The sequence below is a fragment of the Petaurus breviceps genome, unplaced genomic scaffold (assembly GCF_028583685.1).
Source record: "Petaurus breviceps papuanus isolate PSGF00001 unplaced genomic scaffold, PetGlider_PUasm1.0 118, whole genome shotgun sequence".
NCBI classification, from domain to species: Eukaryota; Metazoa; Chordata; class Mammalia; order Diprotodontia; family Petauridae; genus Petaurus; species Petaurus breviceps.
In genome coordinates this window covers 19129555-19144003 of record NW_027185616.1, presented here as the reverse complement: position 1 = coordinate 19144003, position 14449 = coordinate 19129555, and the positions used below count along the sequence as shown (strand labels likewise).

General features: G+C 38.9%; 1 protein-coding gene across 2 annotated transcripts in view; it reads left to right on the top strand.

Annotated features, from left to right (window-relative positions):
- Positions 1-14449, top strand: part of DOCK8 (dedicator of cytokinesis 8) — a 329548-nt gene that overhangs the window by 255768 nt on the left and 59331 nt on the right. For both annotated transcript variants that reach the window (XM_069086859.1, XM_069086866.1), the window contains exons 29-30: positions 2696-2865; positions 10387-10535. In XM_069086859.1, the coding sequence (XP_068942960.1) occupies positions 2696-2865; positions 10387-10535 (319 nt within the window). The remainder of the gene's footprint in view (positions 1-2695; positions 2866-10386; positions 10536-14449) is intronic.

Sequence of the window (14449 nt, the reverse complement as noted above, 5' to 3'; positions counted from 1 at the left end):
GCAGAGGGTGGGAGTGGGATTGCCTAATGTCTAATTCATCAGATTGAACCCTCTGTCCCAATATTTAATTTTTTAAAAAATCTAAATCTCTGGTTTCATTGATACAGGGAGCTCTCAGAAAGAAACTTCCATCCCATGCAGATCAGCAACTTCTCTGCACCTTATCAACTTCGAAAGCTGTCTAGAGCCCTAAGACCAGTTACTTCAGATTCCTTTCTCAATCCTAACCAAACACTTTCTTGTTATCTCAGCAGAAATCATTACCTGATGGCATGTGTTCTTAAACTTTTTTGTGCTAAGGAACACTGGGGTGGTGAAACCTACAAATCCCATCTCAGAATGATAGTTTTTTTTTTTTAATGCCTGAAATAAAATATGTAAGATTATGAAGAAAACCAATAATAAAATAGTTATCAAAAAAATACTTTTTTAAAACAACAAATTCCTAGACCCCAACAGAAGAATTCTTGCTTTGTGTATAACTAAACTTGCCCTGGATGCCCACATTTTCCTAATTACCCTGATGACTAGCTGCCTTGGAAACATTTGAAGCAAAGACACATTTCATTTGCAAATTCTTGCCCTTTTGAGGCAGCCCAACTTGCACCTAAATCTCCCTGATGGCAGCACTTCTGTAGATGAGATCATCTTTAATGTTTACATTCACAGCAGTTTCATTGGTCGGGTGGTACCTGTGCAGAGAGGAGCCCAGACATCTGTTTCTTTTTCAGGTTACTCACCCTTGTAAAATTGTTACCGTTTTTATGACCAGAAACGAGGTAGAGCAGCATGAAAGGTCACTTTGTTGTAATGTATAATATGGTGGTTACAGCTTTCAAATAAACACATACATTACCTTTGCTGAGGAACTAATTAAGTGTCCCTCCTTGGCAAAGCAATAATCCTTGATTACTGTATTTGCTATATAGCCTCCTTGGAAGTCATTAGAGATACTGTTGCCATGTCGTAAGACAAAATTTTAGGAAAATTTTGTTTTTTCAGATTACTTCAGTATATATTTAGCCTTTCCTTTATCTTTTTCTTCTGCTTTTTTTTCCTTTTCTTTCCCTCCTTTTTTTCTTCTTTTGCCCCTAAATCCCCTCCCCCCCCATAATATTAATAGGCTTAACCAACATCTAGCTATCATACTGAAAGTGTTCTTGGGAATCAGCTCCACCCTTGAAATGCTGGCTTAAATTTCCCATGCCTTCCCCTATACCTCCCTTTTCTGCAGAGGGCACTGACTTCCATGTCCACTTCATTGTACAGTGAATTTGGGGTACAGTTGTAGCATAGAAGTACATAGAGAAATTTTCAGGAACCATTGAGACGTATTCTAACATCTTTTTTCTTTCTGAAATCTTGTTCAGCAATCAGAACAGATTCCCCTGCTACCGGCCACTAGAAAAGCAGCTACAATGCATACAGTTTTTGATATTTAGGTTTCAATTACTATTTTGGTGCTACAAGAGTAATACACCAATAAATATGCCTTTTGAAAATTTGGTTCATAATAAAAAATAGGGAAGAAACAGTTAGCTGAGTGGCACGTTGGATAGAGCGCTGAACCTGGAGTCAGGAAGATTCATTTTGATGAGTTCCAATTTGGCTTCATACACTTACTAGCTGTGTGACCCTGGACAAGTCACTTGACCCTTTTGCCTCAGTTTTCTCATCTGTAAAATGATCGGGAAAAGGAAATGGCAAACTATCCTAGTATCTTTACCAAGAAAACCCTAAAAATGGGGTCACAAAGAGTCAGACGCAACTGAAACAACAATAGCTCTCAATAAAGTCTCTAAGTTTGCAGAATGTCTTACACATATTTTCTGATTTGATCTTCATAACAACCTTGTGAGGTAGATACTATTATTTTTTTTTAAAGCAATCGGGGTTAAGTAACTGGCTCAAGGTTACACGGCCAGTTATTTCTGGGTGTGGTGCTGAGTGTCTGAGCCTGGGATTTGATCCAGGTCATCCTGACACTGGAGCCGGTGCTCTTATTCTCTGAGCCACCTGGCTGCCCCTAAGTAATTAAGGTTAAGTAACTTGCTCAAGGTTACCCGGCCAGGTGTTTCTGGGTGGATGCTAAGTATCTGAGCCTGGGATTTGATCTCCAGGTCGTACTGACACTGGAGCCGGTGCTCTTACTCGCTATGCTACCTGGCCGCCCCAAGGTAGATACTATTATTAACCCCTTTTTGCAAGTAAAGAAATATGACTTGATTTGCCCAATGTTATCCCTGTAGAAAGGGTCTGAGATATTATTCAAACTTGGGTTATCCTGACTCCAAGTCCAGTGTAGTGTGATTTGCTCAGAGATGTTAAATGATTTTGTCCAGGGTCACATACCCAATAAGTGTCTGAGGCAGGATTCGAACACAGGTTGTCCAGACTCCAAGTTCGGTACATTGTGATTTTCTCAAAGATGTTAAATGATTTGTCCAGAGTCATACACCTAGTAAGTATCAGAGATAGAACCCAATTCTTCCTGCGTTTAAGTTCAAGACTCTATCCACTCTGCAAATCTGTCTAATATCTGTGGTCTGATTAACTTTTGTTGTTTTGTTTTATTTAAGTCTGCTTGTTTTTTCTTTTACAAAAGGATTAAAACCACACATTTGTTTGCTTTCTTGCATGGTTTTATATTTTGGGCAGCTCTTCCACTGACTTTTTACATCTCTCTTGCCAACAGAATCAGTAAGGTACAGAGAAAAGCCATCAGTGCCATCCATGGTCTACTGAGCTCTCATGACCTGGACCCCCGCTGCTCCAAACCAGAGGTCAAGGTCAAAGTGGCTGCCCTTTATCTTCCTCTGGTTGGCATCATCATGGATGCTTTGCCACAGCTCTATGACTTTACAGGTAAAGACATCTTCTTTTTCCTTATTTGGCTCAGCACACATAGTGTGGCTGAGGTCACTGTAATTATTTCAAATGGGATTTCATTTACCTGAATTTTTGTTCTACAGACCACAAATAAGAGCTTCTCATATTTGCTTCATGAGTGTGTAAAAATTTGCTTCATGAGTGTATAAGTGCAGGAGCCAACATCTTTTTTTTTTTTAGTCTTTATTAATTTGTTTATTTTTAATTTACAAGATTCATTACCACAATTGCTTGAGTTTCAAATTTTCTCTCCCCGCCCCATGGCGGCATACAATCAAGTATAGGATCTGCAAATACTTTCACATTAGACATTAGTCAGGTTATAAAGAAGGATTGTATTAGATGGAATGAACAATGGGAAAGAGGAAACCAAACCAAACAAGAAAAAGAAAGACAGCAGGTAATTTGCTTCAATCTGGGTTCAAACTCAGATCTTTCTCTGGATGTAAACATCTCTCTCCATCATAAGACTTTTGGGGTTGACTTATGACTCTGGATTGCTGAGAAGAGTCCAGTCTATCAAAGTTGGTCGTCACACATACGTTGTGTCTGTAATTGTGTACAAATTCCTCCTGGCTCTACTCCCCTCACTCAGCATCACTTAGTATAAGCCTCTCCAGGTAAATATGAAGTCCATCTGCTCCTCCTTTCTTATAGCACAATTAGTATTCCATAACATGCATATACCACAACTTGTTTAGCCATTCCCCAATTGATGGGCATCACCTTAATTTCCAATTCTTTGCCACCACAAAAAGAGCTGCTATAAATATTTTTGTACATATGGATCTTCCTCCCACTTCTGTGATCTCTTTGGGATACAACCTAGAAGTGGTATTGCTGGGTCAAAGGGTATGAAATTATTTATAGCCCTATGGGCATAATTCCATATTGATCTCCAGAATGGTTGGATCACAGCTCCACCAACAATGCATTAGTGTTCCAATTTGCCCAAGCCAACATTTTTATTGACATGGTCATTTCATCTGTGGGGAAATGTTGTACTTTCCCTGAAAATATGAGCGTGTTTTCCATGAAAACAAAGAAATTCTGTTTGGGGCACAGATTCAAAAGTCCCACCATCAAGATTCAGTGGAAAAAGTACTAGGTTTGAAAATGGGGGACCTGGATTCAAATCCTTATCCTGCTACTAACTACCTATGAGATTTTGGCCAAGTCACTTAACCTCTATGGGGCTCAATTTCTTCATCTGTAAAAAGGAGGAGGAGGCTGGATCAAATGATGTTTGAGTTCTAATCTATGACCTAATCTATGCTTCTATGAGCCAAATTTTCCCTCCACATGAATAAAGCAGCAAGACCACTTGAAATAAAAACAGAACAGAGTCCCAGGAAGTGCACTGGACTAAGTTACCCAAGCTGTGTTCTGATCCCAACCCTACCTGACTGACCAGCTAGGATGACCTAGGGCAAAGCACTTTACCTGTGTAGGTTTCAGTTTCCTCATCTGTCAAATGAATGGACAGGAAGAGCATCATTGCATTAAAAGGACAAAAACCATTCCAAGGAGTACCCATATTATTAGATAGTATATAGGGATAGATCCTTAATATCAATGGAAAAGGGGACTCCCAAAAAAACTTTCTCTGGGGGTGGCCAGGTGGCTCAGTGAGTAAGAGCACTGGTCCCAGAGTCAGGAGACCTGGGATCAAATTCGGGCTCAGATACTTAGCACCACACCCAGAAACACCTGGCCATGTAACCTTGAGCAAGTTACTTAACCCCAATTGCTTAAAAAAAAAAAAACTTTCTCTAATAATAAAGGTCAGTAACTTCTCTACAATGGAGAGAGTTAGAAAGTTGCCCAGAGTACAATAGAGATGTCAAACATAGAGCCAGAGGGCCAATGTGGCTCAATTATCCCTAGCTTCCAGAACCCGATTAAAATGTAATTGGGAGGGGCGGCCAGGTGGCTCAGTGAGTAAAAGCACCGGCTCCAGTGTTGGGATGACCTGGAGATCGAATCCCGGGCTCAGACACTTAGCACCCACCCGGAAACACCTGGCCGTGTAACCTTGAGCAAGCTACTTAACCCCAATTGCTTAGGGGCGGCCAGGTGGCTCAGCAAGTAAGAGCACCGGCTCCATTGTCAGGATGACCTGGGGATCAAATCCATGCTCAGATACTTAGCACCACACCCAGAAATAACTGGCCGAGTAACCTTGAGCAAGTTACTTAACCCTGATTGCTTTAAAAAAAATGTAATTGGGAAATGTTTAACAAAATAAGTAAAAAATACATAAAGCAGATAATACCATAGTTTAAAACTAGGTTAATATACAGCCAGCAAGGAACCTTATGTACAGATTAGCAGTCCTGTTTCTATTTGAGTTTGATAGCAGGAGCCTAGAGCACTGGGAGTCATTTGTCCAAGGTCATGATGCCTGTATGTATCAAAGGCAAGATTAGAATCCAGTTTTTCCTAGTCCCAAAGACTCTATCCATTATGGCACACGGTCTCTCCTACAGTTAGAGATGATAAAATTATGTGTGATATTCAATCCAATTCAACAAACATTTGTTAAGAGTTTGACTCCTCTGTGTAAGGTTCTGGCTAAGTACTAAGTTTATTTACATTGATTTAAAAAAAGCATACCAATACGGGAGGTGACAGACAAGATTGGGGAACAGTTCGTGGTCCACCTTAGAGCAGGAGACACTATAAGGAGAAAGAGATTGGGAAGGTAGACTGGGGCTAGCATGTGAAGGCCATCAATGCCAGTCTAAAGATTGTATTTTGTCTGATAGGCAACAGGGAGCCACTAACAGGAATCTAAGTTGCTCCCTCAATTTGAGTTTATTTGGATGAATACAAAGAGGTCACAGCAAAGGTCAGGGGTCACAAGTAGCCTTCAGGATGCATTTTTCTTCCCTCAAGACTAGATAACATCTAAGGCTCTTCCTTCTAGGGCCTCAAATTCTACTATCTTCTGTGTCTAGACATACTTTGGACATTCTTATTCCTTTTCATTTAGAGATTTGGAAGCAAAAGACTACCTCTCCACCAGGTTCATAAACCCCTCGGGTCAGGAAAAAGTACACGATTGTAGCACACTTTTATATGGCTCTTTAAGGCTGGTGAAACACTCAGCATATGTTATCTCATCTGACTCTTTACAACAACCCTGTAAGGTTGGTATTTATATAATCACCACTTAATAGATAAGGAAACTGGGACCCAGAGAGATTAAGTGACTTGCCCAAGGTCACACAACTAGTAAGTATCTAAGACAAGATTTGAATGCAGGACCCTGGCGAAGACAGGGCAGAGAAAGGAGGTGCTTTAGAACAAATCAGCTATAGTTTTCCTATTTTGAAAGGCTAGTGAATTTTATTGTATTTTATTTTTAATTTTTGGAATAAAACAAAAATATCAATAACATAGTACAATAAAAAAGATGATTGCTCATGGAACTGCAAATCTATTATGTACAACTTGCTATCCTTTTTAAATATATAATAATCATGTAAACTTCTTTTTTACCTTCCCTTCTCCCACCCTAGAGATGGCTACCATTAGATATAAGTGTGTGTGTGTGTGTGTGTGTAAAATCACCCTATACATAGTTCTATTTATTATTTCTTTTTCTGGACTCAGATAGCAGCTTCCTTCATATGACCTTTGTAATCAATTTGAGTATTTTTAATAGCCAAAATTACTTATTAACTCAGAGTTGTTCTTAAAACAATATTGCTGCTAAAAATAAAATTTATGGGCAGTTAGGTGGAGCAGTGGATAGAGTACTGGCCCTGAAGTCAGGAGGACCTGAGTTCAAATCCAGCCTCTGACCAGACACTTGACACTTACTAGCTGTGTGACCCTGGGCAAGTCACTTAACCCCAATTGCCTCACCAAAAACAAAAAAATTACAATAAAATTTAAAAAAGAAGATTGAAGATTAAAAAAGAAATGTAAATGGTTCCAGTTATTCTACCGTGATTCTACATCTTCCCTTGTACCCAAAGACAAAGTATACCAATCATCACAGCATCCTGTTAGCTAGTGGGAGGCCCCTAGGGTGCTAGAGAATGTCTGTTTGCACACAGTCAGGAGAAAGGAATACAGAAATCCTTGGAGTCGATATTACAAAGTCGCATCAGGATTGCCTTCCGTTCTCTACATGCAGTTATGTTTAATTTAATTGCTTGGAATTTTCACTTCCTTCTTTTTAGACCTGAAAGAAGAAAACAAAAACAAAAAAACAATCCCAAGGAAAATAATTGTATCCCTTCTAAACAATTACTTCAGAGCCCTTAGCTGAGCTGTGATTTGTTAATTCATTACTTAAAGGACTTCAGTAGCCTCTCTTCTCACTAAACAGAGCCAATAGTCTTGACTTTCAGTCTTTCTACTGAACTTTGATTACCGGAGGAGAGAGTGAGGTTAACTGTGCAAGTCTGCCTCATTTTAACCCAATTCTCTCTAAAGTTAAGACATCGCCCTTGTGATAGCATCGGTCCTCTTGGAGGGGGAAGGATGAGCAACCAATCAATCAAACAATTACTCCTTGATACCAATAAATTCCTGAGGGGGAAAGTATGACCCTAAAGACCCTAAATGTCTGTCAGACCATAAGGGTAAGGAAGTCACAAAAATATGTCTGAAACTGTTGAGGGTCAGTTAGCTACAGAATGAGTGATGAAGGTATTCTCTAATTGTGCCTGGCTTTTGACAGTCAAGTTGGCAGGGGTGCTGTGTTTAAAAATTACAGAGTCTGAGGAGACGCAGGCCATTTCTAGAGGCCCTGGCTGGCTTATAGGTAAATGTGCCCAATGTTCCATTCAGGAAACTCTCCAGATTCTTTGGTGGTGAATCAGTTGTCCCCAAAGTGGAATACAGAACACACTACTCCCAGATTTTATGGATAATTGTTTGTTTCCTCACGTGAGTCACAAGGGCAAGGATTTTTCAAGATGTAGTCTTTGATCCTTTTAAATCAACTGTATCACGTTGAGGAAGTCCAAGTGCTCCCCAAACATAAGTGAAACTTTTTAGTCCTAATATAGCTGTTAAAATGAAAAAGTCATAATGACTTGTCAGTAAATGAGTAGTATTCTAGATGTGAAGTCAGCAAGACTTGAGTTCCAATCTACCTCTTCTGCTAATTATTTGTATGATCTGTAAGTCACATCTGTTTCCTCATCTATGTAATGAGGGCACCTGACAAGGTGACCTCTGTTAAGTCATTTACATTTGATGTACCTCAGACAGTCAGTAGGACTTACCTACTAAGTCAAAGGTGAGTTTTCTTTGCATTGAAGGAAGGAATTCCCGTGCCAAGAGTTCCCTATACCGCTTGCATATAGATAGGAGAAAAGAATTCAGAAGTCCTTGGAGCCAACATTAGAGTCCCATACAAGTTGCCCTCCCCTGTGCCCCATGCAGTTATGTTTAACTTAATTGCTTGAGAATTTTAACTTCCTTCTTTTTAGGACTTAATAATGGACCGGCTCACCATTAGCTTGAAACTCATTTTCTTGTTCAATGATCTTTGTGACCCCATGTTATCTTGGCAAAGATACCAAAATGGTTCTCCATTTCTTTCTTCAGCTCATTTTACAGATGAGGAAACTGAGGCAAACAGAATTAAGTGACTTGCCCAGGGTCACACAGCTAGTAAGCTGTATCTAATAAGTGTCTAAGGCCAGGTTTAAACTGTCTTCCTGATTCCAGACAGGGGAATTCTATCCACTGTGCCACCTATTTGCCCCCAGTTTATTGGCATTGAGGAATCATTGTTCAGAAGTGAGAGTTATTTCCTTGACAATGCCTGCCTTTCATTTTATGCTTTGTATGAGTTTCAAGGGACAACTAGGTGGCACAGTGGATAGAGTGCCAGACCTGGAGTCAGGAAGACCCATCTTCCTGAGTTCAAATCCAACCTGAGACATACTAGCCGTGTGACCCCAGACAAGTAGCTTAACCCTGTTTGCTTCAATTTCCTCTTCTGTAAAATGATCTGGAGAAGGAAATCGCAAAACTCTCCAGTATCTTTGCCAAGAAAAACCCTGGGGGCAGCTAGGTGACACAGTGAATAGAGCACTAACCCTGGAGTCAGGAGGACCTGAGTTCAAATCTGGCCTCAGACACTTGACATACTTACTAGCTGTGTGATCTTGGGCAAGTCACTTAACTACAATTGCCTTGCTTTCCTCCCTCCAAAAGGGGAAAAAAAACCCTCTGGGATCCCAGAGAGTCAGATACAACTGAAAACAACTGAAAAACAATAACCAAAACTAATAAATTCCTAAAGAGGAAAAAATATGATCCTAAAGACTGAGAGGTTCTTTTAATTTCCTCATCTACAAAATGACAAAGTTGTTCTGGAGGGTTTCTAATGTCCCTTTCAGTCTTAAGTCTATAAACTATGATCTTTACCTTTGAGGATAGCTCTCCTTCATAACTGCAGATGTTATCCAGGCTATATTTCTTTATAAACTTGATTGCTTTTCTTAAAAAACTGAATGGTCTCAAAAGTTTTCCAGTGATGTTTTATAATTCTTTCTAATAATGTTCCATTTTCATGTTAGCAGCCAAAAATATTTCTTGCAGTCTTATTTTTGTGAAAAATTGAAGGCTGAAATGGATAAAGTTTTGACAACTCTATAAAAACCTGACTTCTCTGTGGGTCAATCACCTGTGAAGATTTATTTTCCCACACCTCTATTTAAAAATTGCTTGTATAAATGACCTGCCACGTGTGTGCATGTGTAGGAAAAATAATGTCAATCATGTTTTAAACGAAGGCCAGCTTCTAAAATGGTCACCCCCTTTCTGTATGTGCCTAGATTCTGGCATTTGCAGTCAACTCAAGGTCATTTCAGAGCTTGTGAAAATTGAGAAGAAACTTCATAATTCTGTACCCGAAAGTCTTTTTTTTTTTTTTTTGCTTTTTGGAGGGGAGAAGGCAGGGCAATTGGGGTTAAGTGACTTGCCCAAGGTCACACAGCTAGTAAGTATGTCAAGTGTCTGTGGCCAGATTTGAACTCAGGTCCTCGTGACTGCAGGGCTGGTGCTCTACTCACTGTGCCACCTAGCCATGCCCTGTACCTGAATGCCTCTTTGTACAATACTAGTTTTCCTTCCACCATTTTGGGGACTTTCGTGGTTGGTTCTTCATCTCCAGAAATCCTAGAAGGCTTGGCTAAACAAAGTGTGTTGGATTTGGAAGCAGTTTTTAAAAACTTTTATGAAGGTCATTTTTCATATTTTCAAAAATCACCTTCTATCTTAATCCTTTTTTGATTGTTTTTATCTCCTTTTTCAGTTTGATTGTCTCTTCATATGGATGGCAGTAAATTAAAGTAATGGTACAAGTCCCACTAAAATTATTTCAGACTCTACTGATGCAAAGGCATCAAAATCAAGCCCATGGAAATTGGATTTTATGGAAGTAAATTTTGTGCAACAGACTTTGGGAAATATTGACTTTAGTTTATTAATAGTTCACTTGACTGATGATATTTTAAAATGCAGTTTCAGATGTTCGTGGTGGGAAAGGTCGTTCAAATAGCCCAGATGAAGAACAAGAAGGTGGGAGTCCAATTAACCAAAATGTAGCCCTAGCCATCGCAGGGAATAGTTTCAACCTCTTGAAGACGTCTGGGGCACCTCTGTCTTCCTTGGTATACATTCTCATGAATTTCATTAGCTTACTTCATGTATATTCAGTATTTTCTTTTATAGTATGCATAGTTGCCACATTTGTGTAACAAAAGAAAAATTTATAGTTGGTAGAATTCTAATCTTGGAATTGGGAAGACTTGAGTTCAAACACTTCCAACATTTACTAGCTGTATGACCTTAGGCAAATCACTTAATTCCTATTCCTTAGACTTATTAAATTATAGACAAGTTATGATCCAAGATAGTAGAGAAAAATTTCCACTCCGGGATTTCTTCCACACTTATAGAATAACAGCCCCTTCATGTTTTCTTGTATGTAACCAATGAAGATTTCAATTCTCTTACTCTGTACCAGAGGAAATAATTAATAATTGGGAGTCCAGACCACAGGGGCAAATTGCCTGCATCAGGCAAATAGTAAGGTCAGAGAATCTGAAGCTAGCAAAGTTAACAATAAGAGCAAAGAATCAAGTAACTAGCTCAAGATCAAGCAGTTCCTTGGGAGTAAGAAAGGTTCAAAGTACTATATAACCTGCCTTCTATCTGGTCCCTTGTAATTAGGGATCAACCTGTGAAAACACCCAAAGGGCTTAGACCCTAGCAGTTGTAGGACCAAAGGTAGTTCTGTCTTCTTTTGTTCTGACTAATAAAAGCTGCAGACTCTAGGATGCATGTTTCTTTTAGTTTAGTTTTGGGTTTGGTTTTTTTTTTTGTTGTTGTTGTTGTTTTTTTGCCTCTGCTTGAAAAGCTTAAAAGCCAAAAGCTTTTTGTTTGGTTTTGTTTTATTGCTGCCTCTTATTTTTATATAGCATTCTTTTCCAAATATGGCCCTCCATGTTTCCCAACCTGGTGAACCATGCCTTTGTAGCACCAATGCAATATTCACAACACCTATGGTCACTATAAATATACCTGCATGGTACTTGATCACAAAATATAACAGACTTTCCATATAGAAGACAGAAGCAAAACATTTATTCCAACACCAGAAAACCAAATCCCAATGCCAGGAAGCCGAATCTATCATAGCAACATAGAAATTAATGCACCACAATGTAGTAGAGAACCACACCATCCTTTAGCCTTCCTACAAACCAACACAAGCCTAGCTGTCACAGCAGGTGGCAAAAAAAAACAACTTTTACTCACAAGCCTGTCTGTCTCCCTCAGAAGTGTGCTTTCCTCCCAACCTCATCTAGTCTAGCTCCGACTCCCAGCTTCCTGTGGGCTCTGCTCCACTCTTCAGCAAACTCCTCCCACCACAGGCTCTATGTGATTACATTCAGCCTACTAGGGGGCAGAGTATATTTTCAAAGCAGGGAAGGTCTTTAAATTCCCTTAGGCTTATTAAGGGGCAGGAAAGATCTTCAAATTCTCGTTACCATTACAGTCTTATAACAAATTTTTATTAAAAAATAAAAATAAAAAAGAGTACAGGAAGACAGAATAACATAGCAAAAGCTTCTGCCAATCCATATTCCACCTGCACTGTCCCTCAACACCACCATCTTTCTAAGGTCAAACTTGTTCATTGTGATGATGCAGCATTCAGTTTGGGGTTTTATTGTCCTTAACATTTATGTTGTTATAATTATGTATATTGTTTTCTTGTTTCTACCCCTCTTCATTCTGCATCAGTCCTGTATAAGTCTTCCCATCTTGAAAATCTGAAATTTAGATATTTGTATTGACTTAGATGAAACAGAATACTATTTGATATTTACATTTTCATCTTGGCAGTAAAATCATAAGAAATGAAATTATGCCCAGGCATAACTGGAGAACAGATTATGAAGCATACCTCCTCCCTCATGGCAGAAAGCAGAACATTGTATATACATTGTCAGATGTGCTCACTGCAGCGGATGTCTTTGTTTAATTGATTTTAAAGAAAAATGACAAAAGAGGATTAACCCAGAGGTGGGGTTTGAAATGGCTGTAACAGGGTTCTCAACTCTTTTCATATTAGTTGTATTATATTTATATTATGGAACCCTTCGGTAGTTTAATTAAGCCTATGAACTGTTTCTTAGGATAAATTTTTTTACCTACATAAAATAAAGTAAATAGGATTACAAAGGAAACCAATTATGCTGAAATAAATGATCAAAATACTAAAAATCCTACAAAGGTCGTGGATCCCAGGTTAACAAACCTACATAGAGTGGTAGAGGAGCAAAGAAGGACTAATTTAAACTTGCTATACTGGTTGAAGCTTCACTTAATGGGAGAGTCAAAGGATGTGGCACGGAAGTGAATTTGTTCTCCAGAAGAGTTTGCTAGTGAGGGTCTTTTACGCGTCCTACCAATATGGGAAGACTTTGAGCATGGATCCGAGGATTGTGGGTCTGGTATGTCTCTTGTCTAAAGACCAGCCTAGCTAAGTCTAAAGAGCCTCATCATCACAGGGTTGGATATCAGTTGATGCATTTTTTGGCAAGGATGACTTTGGAAACACTATAGAAGTTAAAGAATCTTTAGCAATGTCCATTGCATACGAGATAAAGTTCAACTTCAGCTCTCTACAATCTAGACCCTTCTGATCTTTCCAATTTTATTTTTCATTAAATATTTTCTCCATGAATCTTTTGCTTCTGCCCAGATATCTACTCATGCTCACATTTAATATGATGTAACCTCCTTGGGGAGAGGGTGTTTTTTTTTTTAATTTTTTAAAGTATCTTATCATAGTAGATGCTTAATAAATGTAAACTGAATTGGAAAAAAAGAAATGACTATAACATAAAAGACAAAGGCGTGTATACAATGTATTTTTATTTTTTCCACATTTTTTTATTTTGAACTTAAATACAAAAAAAACACACAAAAAGAACATGAAATGTATTTTTAAAACACAAAGACAAAAGTAGTTGTAGAAATGTCTTATGTCCTCTAACCCATAATTCCTAGATAGTAGCACTATTTCATTTGTACAGCCCCCTAAGATATGACCATAATACCATATTGAGAAGAGTACAATCTCATGTTGTGTAATTAAATAACAAAAAGCAGTTCTCTGTGCTATAAAATTGGTACAATGGAGTTTCTTTGGAAAAAAACAAACATATTCTTTAAGCCACACAGGCAGACACCAAACTTTGAACCAGCACAACTGAGTTCTTCACCACACCACAGATTCAGTTATCTTGCTAGTTGAATTGTATCCCCTATTGTGATGAGAGTAGATGACTAAGAAGGTTGTGAAATAAGTTAAAAGAAGTTATGATATCTGTTGCCTGCCATCAACCTAATTTTCCCCTTTGGAACTGAGAAGAGGGCTAGCTTTTTAACCTGCTGGATGCTGAGAGCATGGCAGCTTTCTCGGGCACCCAGACCTACATTCTCTCCTGCACTCAAATCTGATGGGAGAGAGCATCCCTAAGAATCTGCAACAGTCTGCAACCATATTGCACCAAAGTGGAAGAGATGGGATAAAGAGCCCCATCAGTTATCAGGGGAAGGTGGAAAAGGAATGGCACACAAGAACCAGGAATCATGGTCTACAAGCCAAAGAGCAAGACTAATAAAGTTTTTATCCATAGGGTTACAGAATGAAAACTGGAAGGGCCCTCAGAGACCACGTAGTCCAACCTCCTTCATTTTCCAGATAGGAACCAGAGACCAAAAAAGTTGCCTAAGGTCATACAGATAGGGTACAACAGATGTGGGATTTGAACCAAGGTCCTTTGACTCAAAATCCAATCATCTTTCAACCATCCCTTGCTAGACCTAGTCCTGCCTCAGGGAAGTCCCATTTCATGAGCTGTCTGACTCGGGGACCTTTGCTTAACTATATATGGTTTGATTAGGAACATCTAAGAAATGCATACTAGATCAGGGCATGAATAAGAACTCTTACTTTCTGAAAGCTTAGCATTTCTTAATTGCATAACATTTCTGTTTCTCCCTCTTT